This window comes from Callospermophilus lateralis, chromosome 7, assembly GCF_048772815.1.
Source record: "Callospermophilus lateralis isolate mCalLat2 chromosome 7, mCalLat2.hap1, whole genome shotgun sequence".
Classification (NCBI taxonomy): domain Eukaryota; kingdom Metazoa; phylum Chordata; class Mammalia; order Rodentia; family Sciuridae; genus Callospermophilus; species Callospermophilus lateralis.
The window spans coordinates 19,293,593-19,304,617 of record NC_135311.1 but is presented as its reverse complement, the minus strand read 5'-3'; the positions used below and the strand labels follow the sequence as shown (position 1 = coordinate 19,304,617).

Sequence of the window (11,025 nt, the reverse complement as noted above, 5' to 3'; positions counted from 1 at the left end):
GCTCCCCCGCCCGGCTGCTCTACGGCGTGCGCCCAACGGGTGTCGGCCCCGCGGCGGTTCAGCTCTCTCTGGGCCTACGGAGACAGGGGACGAGGCCCGGGCCGCAGCCCCGCCCGCGTGGGAGCGCCGCCTCTCCCGCCGCCGCCAGAGCGAGCGGCTGCGAGCTACCGGAGGCAGCGCGGAGGAGGGCCCCGCGGCGGCCGGCGGCCGGGCAGGAAGGAGCCGGAGCCGGAGCCGACCCTCTGCTCGCTGAGGCGCGGTAGCTCCCGCGCGCCCGCGGCCGCCCGCCTCCCCAGGGCGGAGCGAGGAATGAGCAGGCGCCCGCCCCGGGCTCTCGGACCGAGGGCCGGGGCCCGGCTTCCTCCCACGCCGCGGAGGCGCGGGGGTCCGGTCGCTGCGACCGGGCACGGCAGGGTCGGCGGCGGCCTCGCTCGGGGAGTAGGCGCTCGTGTCGACTGAACCGGCCGCGGTGAGGAGGAGGAGGAGTCGGGTGGGGGCGGCCGCCGCGCCTCCCCTCCCCCGCACACGCCGGGGCCGCTCAGTGGCCGCCGGAGGAGGAAGTTCCGCTCCGACAGACCGTGCAGCGGCGGCTCCCGGGGCTCAGGTATTGGAGGCGCGATTGCCCTTCGGACCGACCGTCGAGGGTGCAGCGTCGGAGCTGCGCCCGGCGCCCGGAGCCTGCGGGGCGGCGTGGCGAGGCGCGGGCGACCGCCTGCTCCAGCCTGCTGGCTTCACCCGCCGCCGCTGCCTCGGCTTTCCCGCGAGGTGAGATCTTCCTCCCTTTTGGGAGACTTCCGAGGAGACCTGCATTCTCGCCCCCGCCACCGCGGGGGGAGAAGGTTAAGAGCCCGTTGAATAGAGACGTCCGAGGAGATTAAGTGGACCTTGCACAACTCCTCGGACCTCGCCAGCCTCCCCTTGGGGGAGGGAGACCACATTTGAGCATCTCACTGGGGTGCGGGATGGAAGAACCCACCTGGCAGCTTTTCTGCAGTGTGGTTTGCCCGATCGACTCCCAGGAATGAAGAGGAGACTTCTGATAACCTGATGAAGTCCTCAGAGCCTAATGGCAGGAAAGTATCACAGGACACAAAACTAACGATCGTTTGGGAGGCCACCCAGGTTTCCGGATGTAGTTGGACGAGCGTGAAAGAGATACCCTTTTTAAAAAGCACAACACTCCTGTGGAAGGAGAAACATTGAGTTTATTCTTGTTTTTTTTTTTTTTTTTGCCAAGATTTTGAAAACGGTTCGATGTCTTGTACGTTTGGTATAAGATGAGAACTTTATAAAGTATTCCGTCCGAGAGCCTAAACGATGACTACCCCAGCCCTGCTGCCCCTGTCTGGACGCCGGATTCCACCTCTGAACCTGGGGCCGCCCTCCTTCCCACATCACAGGGCTACCTTGAGACTTTCCGAGAAGTTTATCCTTCTCCTTATTCTTAGTGCCTTCATCACCCTGTGTTTTGGGGCATTTTTCTTCCTTCCAGACTCTTCCAAACACAAACGCTTTGATCTGGGTTTAGAAGATGTGTTAATTCCTCACGTAGATGCCGGCAAAGGGGCTAAAAACCCTGGAGTCTTCCTGATCCATGGACCTGATGAACATAGACACAGGTTTGTTTATTTCAGAAATTCTGGTGTTCACATTTGGCAGAGCAAGGTACAGTCATTGCATGTAATATGGTGGTTTTATTTTTTTTTTCTTTTCTTTTTTCTTTTTGGGCAGTAAAATGTAAAAGAGCCCTAAGAGTTGCATTGCTAGTTTAAAACTGAGTGGAACCGTGGACTGGAAAGATTGCTAGAGTCCCATTTCAAATCCAGCTCCTTTGTTTATTTTTTAATAAGAGTAATGCTTGTGTTCAGTGTTGTTTGATGTTGACAATTGGGAATGGAGGTTTGAAAACAACCTAGAGAAATAATGGCATATGCTGTGCCTACAGTTTATCAAGAACGTATTGCATTCAGTCATCGTGTCACCATGTGCAATCAGTACATTGACAGCTCCCATGTGTTTGCTCTCCCAAAGGGCTCTAAATCTCTGGCTTACAGTTTAAAACTTAGTACTGAATCTTAGCTTTGTAAATGACTAACATGGGAAGAATATCCGGAATATAACATGGTAAAAAAAAAAAAAAATCCTGCTTTTTGTTATTTTCAGGGACTGTGTGTTGGTGTTTCATATGGAATCAGTTTAGTTAGCTATTATCAAGTCATTCACTTTGGGAATCTTGTGGATAGATTTAGGTTTTTCCCTCCCTCATAATTTATTTTTTTCTCTGATATTTTTGTTTCAATAAAAGAGATGGACTGTTAAGCCTTTACTATTAGAATTTGGTCAGTTAAGGGGTTCACATTCTTTCAGATCACCAAATCTGAAGTGAGCTCTTGGAGATTATAGCCAAATTAGGATGAATTCAAAGCCTTAGTTACAATCCCTTTAAATCATTTATATATTTTTACTCAAAAGAAGATTTTGGGAAGTAGTTTACTTTTTCCAAACCTATCCTATTTATTTTTGAAAATAATTTTTGAGTATGAAGAAAAGTCACATGCTTGAATTCAGTTTTCAGCTTATGTTAAGTTTTAACTTTTAATCGAGCATGGTGATTTTGAAAAAGTGTGAGTCCAAGTTAAATACTTTGGAAAATACACTGTTGTAATGTTGTTTTTCCCTTTTCTTAAACTATTTAACTCATTACTTGTGATGATTCTTTGACTTTTAGTTGAACCTTTTGGAGTAGTTCTACATTTTTCATACCATTCTTCTATAACTAAGTTATTTGGGGATTTTTGCTATTTTCAACTTTTGTATTCTTGTAGATTGTTTCTTTCATTTTGCTTTTTGTGACTTTGAGAAAAGTCTAATGTGATCTATGAAATGTTACTGAAAAATTAGCAAAGTAGTTTTCCTTGACGATCTTATTTTCCATTTTATTTATATAAACTATGATGAATATTTGTAAAATATATATTATTTAGGACTAGCATCCAAGCTCTTTGTCACAGCCATGCATTAACATTATTTATTATTAACAGTAAGCTGTCATAAACTAAGCGGTTTCCTTTATATTGTGTGATCTAAAAGTTTAAATAAATATGGGCAATTTTCAGTTTAAAACATCACATAGTAGTTGAAATTAAAAATTTGAATGAAATATATTTGCATTTATTCAGGTTTAAAAAGTTTGCTTAAATTGTGTAAGTAAAAAAAATTGTATAAGTAAGAATTCTTTAATTTATATAGCCCATGCATACATGTGTATATATTCTTGCTATCTAAAATTCCTAGGTTCCTAAATTTGGAGATTGGATGTAGAGTTCTGATGGCAAAGGGTGGTTTGTTACCCAAATTCTGATTTTTGGAGAGTAAGAATTCAGATAGCAAATGATGCATGTGAAAATTTATTGGAATCTTTTTGGTTCCTGAATTTTGGAAAGTGAGAATTTGAATAGAGTTCAGTTAGTGAAGGATCTCTGTATTGGCTTATATATATATATATATATATATATATTTTCCCTGTGGTTATATAATTTTATTTTTTTATTTTCTTAGTGTGTTTTTTGATGCTTACTCTCATCTGGAAATGTAGCCCATAGTGATAAAAATTCTGTGAGAAGGAAATGAATTTTAAATTAAGTTTAAAATGTGGAAACACAAAACATCAAATTAATAATGTAAATATTAACTTAATTAAAATATTTCAGAAAGATGACATCCCCACAGAATTGGTTGGTACTGGGATCATCCATATTTTGGGTGTGGATAAAAAGCTTAATTTAGAAGGCATAAATTGACAGTTTATCTTAATTTTGTGTGTATGTGGAAGTGTTTGGGGAGAGGCATGAGGAACCTTACTTTAATAAGCATGGTCCTTATTCCTTATTAACAGTACTTAGGAGATACTTCTTGGACTGGTGTTTCTTTACTAATGGATCATTTAGTATAGTAGCTTGATGTTTACTCTCTGGAACACTTGGGTTCATACTATAGTTTGCAACTGATTAGATGTGGGATCTTTTTAAACTCTATGCCTAAGTTGTTTCGTCTGTATGACAGTAGCATCTATTTTGTAGGTTGTCATATTGAATCAAATAATACATGCAAAGCACTCAACACACTTCCTAGCATTTATTTAATTAACCATACATTTTTAGCTATTATCAGTAATCATAATTATAGTTGAATATTTTAATTTGGACTCTGCTTTAAATATTGTATATGTTCCTGAAAAGTTGGGTGTCATTTGGTTTATATCTTAAAAGTACACTAGAATCTTATTGTCTAAAGGAACATTTTATAACCATACCACTGTTAGCAGCAAATGTATATTGCATGTGAGCTGCCAGGCCCTTATTTATATGGAGCTTCCTTATCATGGGCATTAAATAAATAATGTTGGTTTCGAAGCATAATGAGTGCAGTGAAGTTGTGATCACAGCACATAATGGAGTTAGAGTTACTTAATATATGGAGTGGGAGTACAGGGCAGTGACAATTAGGGAGGCTTCATTGGAAAGCAAGAGCTCAGAAACTTTGAGTAGGAAATCACTAAATGAAGTATAAAGAGGGGAGGGAGAAGGGGAGAAGTGGCCAAAGAGGTGACACTTGTGAGACCCCTAAGGTAAAACAGCTTAAGGTCATTGAGGATCTGCTCAGTGTTAAAGTATGGTGTGGGGCCAAGTGAGGAGACTAGATGAGAGGTGTGATTTGGCTTGTGTGCATGTTTTTTGGGCCTCTTGAACATTACAGAACTTTGAAGTAGTTGCCAGCATTTTCAGATCAGGAGATTTCACATGAAATTCTGAGTTTCTGATTTCTTTTAAAAGATTAGATAGAGGACCGGTAGCACCCAAGTTTGCATATTCTGATGGTAACTCTCAGCTCATATCTGGCAGCAACTGCTCCCTCTAGAGGGGCACGTGCTCTTCATTTTATGCCACTCAATTAAGGTGTCAAATAAGTAAATGAAACGAATCAATATTTAACCTGGTTGTTTTTGAGTTTGTAATCCCTAGGCAGTAACCTGGGAGATTTTCTATTTAGTATTTTGGTCTTTATCACAAGTGTATTAATGGGAAGATATTGATGCAAGGGTATGACATGCTCATTTTATATTTTTTTAAAAAGTAAACAATCTCTTTTGTTCAAGAGGGCAACCAGTTAGGAGGGGTTAGGTCACAGACGATATTGACTTAAACTACAGTGGTGATGTGGGGAGGTGAGAAATTAGTGAAGAAAAGAAATTAATTTAAGAGATGTTAAATTGTTCGGTTTTGTAGAAAAGTCGTGGTTAGTTGGAATATGGGGACTGAGGTAGGAGGAGGAGGTAGTCCAGGTTAACTTAGAGGTTTCTGGGTTGTATGGCCATGGGCTATATTTATTTATATTACTTATATTTTATATATCTATGTCATATTTGTACTATATTTAGCTCCTGAATTTATTCAATTGATAGTATATTTTTATGAAGAAACAAGTATGTTTCCTTCTGTTAAGTAGTACACAAATAACCCAGAGTTTTCAAACTGTATTTTATATATTATGTATAATAAATATTACCACCTTGAAGGTGGTAATGACATGTAATTTGTAGCATTTGTGATTATGGTCATTTGTAGCATTTGTGACTTAAAGTACCTCATATGGGAATTGGTTATAATATACATCAATATTGCAATATCATCATAATTTGTGTATGTAAAAGATATAATTATAATTTTCATTTTTGAAAGTGGAATTTGTTTATATAATGGCTTTATATAATAAACTCTGTGTATGTGCATGTGTGTGTATGTGTGTGTTTCAAAAAAACTTATTTGAACATCCAGTAAGTTTCCTCTTCTAGTCAGAATTTTGTTAGTCTAAATTGAATATTTGAGGTTCAGGAATATGATTACCTCTGATAGTTTCTTCCAAGGGAAGAACACATAGGCTTTGGTGTAAGGAGGACCTAAAGTTGCGTCTTGGTTCTACTAATTAGCTAAGTGACTTTGTTCTAGACATAATTGTTCTAAACTGGGGCTGGCCAATGCAGTAGCTTTTAGTCACCTAAGACTTCTGCATTTTTAAAGTGGCTGGTACAGATTGCAATGAATTTTAGTGAGTTTTTTAAGTTCTTTATACCATGATTTGGAGTTTTGTCTTTTATTACAAGAGTACAGATTTTGTGGCTCCGGAGACTGAGGCAGGAGGAATGCAAAAGCAAGTTGCTAAGCATTTCTGTGATACCCTGTCTCTAAATAAACACACAAAATAGGGCTGGGGATATAGCTCAGTGGTTCAATCCCTGAGTTCAATCCCTGGTACCAAAAAAGGAAAAAAAAAAAAAAGTACAGATTTTTAAATCTGACTGTTGCAATTTTAATTTTCATGCCATCTTTCCTTATCTCATTTCTCTTCTGTGCCTTTTTCCCCCCTCTATCCTGTTCTCAACTTAAGACTTTCTGCTCCTTGGTTTCATTCTCTAATAAGTCTTTTGGATATTATATTTCCCTTGTAATTTATTGCCCCCACTTGGCTCATGAGTATTTTCCTATTTCCCTTTACTTAGATTTGAATTATTTACGATTTGTTTATACTTGACATTTGTCAACAACAGAGTGGTGTAGATGCCTTTGCTGTATTATTTATTGATTTTTAAATATAGTATTGAGTGAATACCTTTCTAGCTTTGTAGTTGGAGAAAAGTTGATCTTTCAGCTCTCAGTCTGTTTGCCTCTGTTCTGTTGATGATAGGTAGCATTTTTTAGTAGTCTCAACTTTTTTGGTACTAGAGTAGGTTTTATGTAATTTCCAAAGTCAGAGTAGAGTTCGCAGGATAAATGGTCACTAAGATTTTTTTTTTACGTCTTGTCCTTCTGTTTGCAGGATAGACAGTCACTAAGATTCTTTTTGTCGACAAGACAAAAAAAAAAAAAAAAAAATAGATTGTGGTGGTTCTTCCTTTTGTCCTCCCACAAGAACATAGTTAGGTTTGGAATGGACTAAGTGGAAAAGAAAGTTCAACAGTGCTCTGACTGCATAGAGGTCTCTTTTCCATCTTCTCATTGGGACAGACCAGTGACTGAGATAGGGAACAACTAGAATAGAACCGGGATAGCTTGCTTTCTTTTCTCTTTTTTTTTAGTGCTGAACCAAGGACCTCACACATGCTAAGCAAGCACTCTGCCACTGTATATCCCCAGTCCATAGTCAGGTATTTTTTGTTCTATGAAGATAAAGTAAGGCTTGGTTTCTTGGTTTTTGTAAAAGTTATGGGTTAGTGGAGAGTTCTTCCAGATTTTGATGTAAAAATTCATAATGGCGGGCTGGGGATGTGGCTCAAGCTGTAGCGCGCTTGCCTGGCATGCGTTTGGTCCGGGTTCGATCCTCAGCACCACATACAAAGATGTTGTGTCCGCTGAAAACTAAAAAATAAATATTAAAATTCTCTCTCTCTCTCTTTCTAAAAAAAAAAAAATTCATTATGGCTATTGTTTTGATAGTTTTTAGGTTGTTTTTTTTTTTTAAACATTATTTCTGTGCCTTTTGCGAGTATTATGATAATCTGGAGGAAGCTGTATTTGAGAACTACTCATTAGATGACATTTTGCATACTCTATATTTAAAGTCAGATTTTGATCCAAAACAAAATAACTATGACTTTGCTATTTTATTTGTTCAGCAGTTTTTTAATAAAATGCCAAATTTATTAGTATGTATTTCATTCTTCTCTTTAGGAATAGACTATTAGTGTGGCATGGTTAAAATGCAAAATGCCAGGGTCTAAGTTCTGATTTTCATGTTGGTTATAGTGAATATTGGATATTCTAGGAGTTAACAATATAAAATGCCCATAATAGGTGAACAGTATTTATTGAATGTTGTTAAATAATTCAAGGAAATAAAATTTGTTCAAATAGTTTGTTTACTCTAAAAGCTATAATAGCCTCTATATAATTTCCATTGGATTTCTTAAGAAGAGTTGTAGAGTTAGAAATATTTACTTTCTCTTATTTACTAATATTTACTTGACTTTCTTATTAAAGTATTAATAGTCCAAAATATTAACATTGATTTGTATCGATTATATAACTTCTATAGCATAGTTTAAGATTTTATTTTTACTCATCACTTTTTATTGTAAATCTGTACTTTAGTATTGTAAATCTGTACTGAAATATTTTAGTTATTTTTGTTTAATGTCGTTTCCTAATAGTATATTTTGACCTTCAGCATTCTTGTTAATATAATTTTAGTTATTAATAGCTGAAATAGCCCAAATTCACATATAGATGAATTACTTTAGCTTGCCTGCCATTCTGTAGTCTTTTTTTTAATTAAATGTTTCTTATGTATCATCCGTGATTACACATGTAAAGCATTTTATAGTCATTTGCTTACTTATCTGTCTCCCTTAATAGGACATGAATTCTTTGAGAACAAATGACTATATTTATTTATCTTTGTTTTTCTAATGCTTGAAGTACATTTGATTCTTAATAAAAGTATATTTCTACTGAATAAATATTGTCTGTGGTAAGATGACAGATTCCATGAGTATAAAAGAATTGCAAGAAAGCATTGAGAGAGAAAATGCAAAAGTAGGAAGAATGATGCCTGAAATTGATAATGCAGTCTTTAATAAAGGCCCTTTATACAAAAGAATAACAGATTAGAAATAATTAATTTGGGGCCTATCCATAACAAATTTATCTTCTGTAAATGTATCTGAAACATTCTGCATGACCCTACAGTGAATTTCTGCCACTTCAAGAAAAAAGGAAAACAATAGAGAATATGTGATGAGTTTTTCCATATATTTAATCCTCTTTAAACTTCATATGAGATCTATAAATTAGGTATCATTGATTTCATTTTTATAGGTATGAATGCTGTAAAATTTTTATAGGTATGAAAAGCTGGAGTTGTTCACATTGAAGTTAAGTGTCTACTAGGAATCAGTAGTATATGATAAGCATTAATTGATTTTTTAATGGGAAAACGTTATGTTCACTGTTGTTTTGAACATTATAAAAATATTTAACTTATAGTTTGGACTGAATTTACATATTTTTTGGCTAGGAAAATCATTTTGCTACTTTAGTTTTCCCTAACTCTGCAAATTCTGTCAGAAAAGTTATTTTTGCCTGCCATTGAATTTCTTCCCATTTTTTTTGATTGGTGCATTATAGTTGTAAATAATGGTGATTATTTGAATTTTTGCTGGAAATTTTTTCCTATTGGAACATGGTTGAAATGAAACCTGAACTGGAGATTCATTATTCAGACTGGGTTTTAGGATTTATCATTCTTTATGATAAATCATCTTGAAAGGTTATGTTTTCCATTGATCTGTCTTGGAATGTAATATGGTCCAGAGGGACGGCATCATTATATATTTAAAAGAACATTGGGTTCAGTATTAAAGAGTTAGGTAGGGGCTCTAGTTTCAGCCTGGTCCTTTGTTGTTGAAGTGTATTTAGATAAGCTGTTAAATTTTCCTATACCTTAATATCCTTATTTATGAAATGAGGGAATTGATTAAGTCTTTTCTTTCAGTTCATGCATATGAAACAAATAATTTTATGAAATAGGGAACTGATGAGTGTGTGGTAATTTAGTTCAACATCACAAATACTGTGAAGATAGAATGTAGTCTACTAAATAGGAATTAATGTCATTTGGTATAAAAATTGTTTCAAAATCATTTTAGAATTACTAAAATTTATATGTTATCTGATTATTTACATAATGAAATTGTACAGATTTAAAAAGTGGAAATGAATGAAATGACTGTTTATATATTCTTATTTCTCATTAGTTTAAAAGTATAATTTATTAAGCATTTTGTTTGCAAGCCTGAAAGTAAAGGGTGTTTTTACAAAAGTGTTTCTAGATATTATTTTGAGCTCTGGTTAGCAAGCATACTTTTTCATTTGTTACCTAAGATGTTAGGATAGATTCTGTGGAAAATGGGGTCTTTGAGTAATTGAGGCCTCAGGCCCTGTGGAGACTCATACTACTCCTGAGGCACAATTTTCTTTGATTTAAGACTTTAATTTTCTAACTTTAATATTGAGAGATACCATTGAAAGTGTTCTTTTCGATTCTTCATATTTTAACAAGAACTTTTGGGATAAGTTATACAAATATGGCATTAATAAACATTTACCTTTTCATGACCTTGATTTTTTTCTTCTCCAGTTAAATAGGCGAAGAAGGTGAACATTGAGTAGTTGCTTCTCTTGGGAACTCTTATAAATATAAATTAATAGAATTTTCATGAAGAGCAGTGTAGTTATATCAACTAATTTAAAGTGCATATTTAAAAAAATTATTATTTTTTTTTTTGTGGATAGACATAATACCTTTATTTATTTATGTGGTGCTGAAGATCGAACCTAATGCCCCATGCATGTGAGGCAAATGCTCTACTACTGAGACACAACCCCAGCCCCTAAAGTGCATATTCTTTAGATTTAATAATTCTTCCAGGAACTTATCCTTGGGAAAGTACATCAGGGCACAAAGACATGTTCTGAAATATCCCTTGAAGCTGTAACATGACATGTTGTAAATGATCCAAATGTCTGTCAACAGAAGATTAAATAAATGTTCCTGATATGTCAGAGATTTTTTGCTTTGCCGGTTTTATAGTTTTATAATAGTGTATTTTGATATATCATAGGTTAAGTCCTCTGTCATTTTTTAATAAAAGTTGTAAGCATCTATAAAACATCAACAGATAATTAGTGAAGGTTGATGCAGTATTTAGCTTTGTTATATACAAACATTTCCTTATGTTAGCTGAAGATTAACCTTCTTGCTTTTTCAAAGTAAATCTTTATCCTCATTAGGACAGTCATTCTTAGTACATGTTCTTAAACATAATAAATTATCCTACAGGGTTTTTTTTTCCAGCGGCATCTTTGCTGCTTGTGTATGTTAATGTTAGTTTATATTCATTTAGGTTGTTCCATTATATGAGTGAACTTCAAAATATTTGTATGTTCTACTAATGATGGATCATTTTAGGTT

The 11,025-nt window shown here is 36.4% G+C and overlaps 1 protein-coding gene across 1 annotated transcript in view; it reads left to right on the top strand.

Moving 5' to 3' along the window:
- Positions 1-482: 482 nt before the first annotated feature.
- Positions 483-11,025, top strand: part of Man1a2 (mannosidase alpha class 1A member 2) — a 137,520-nt gene continuing 126,977 nt past the window's right edge. Inside the window, exon 1 of the mRNA XM_076862825.1 lies at positions 483-1,619. Within this exon, the coding sequence (XP_076718940.1) occupies positions 1,318-1,619 (302 nt within the window). The 5' untranslated portion in view covers positions 483-1,317. The remainder of the gene's footprint in view (positions 1,620-11,025) is intronic.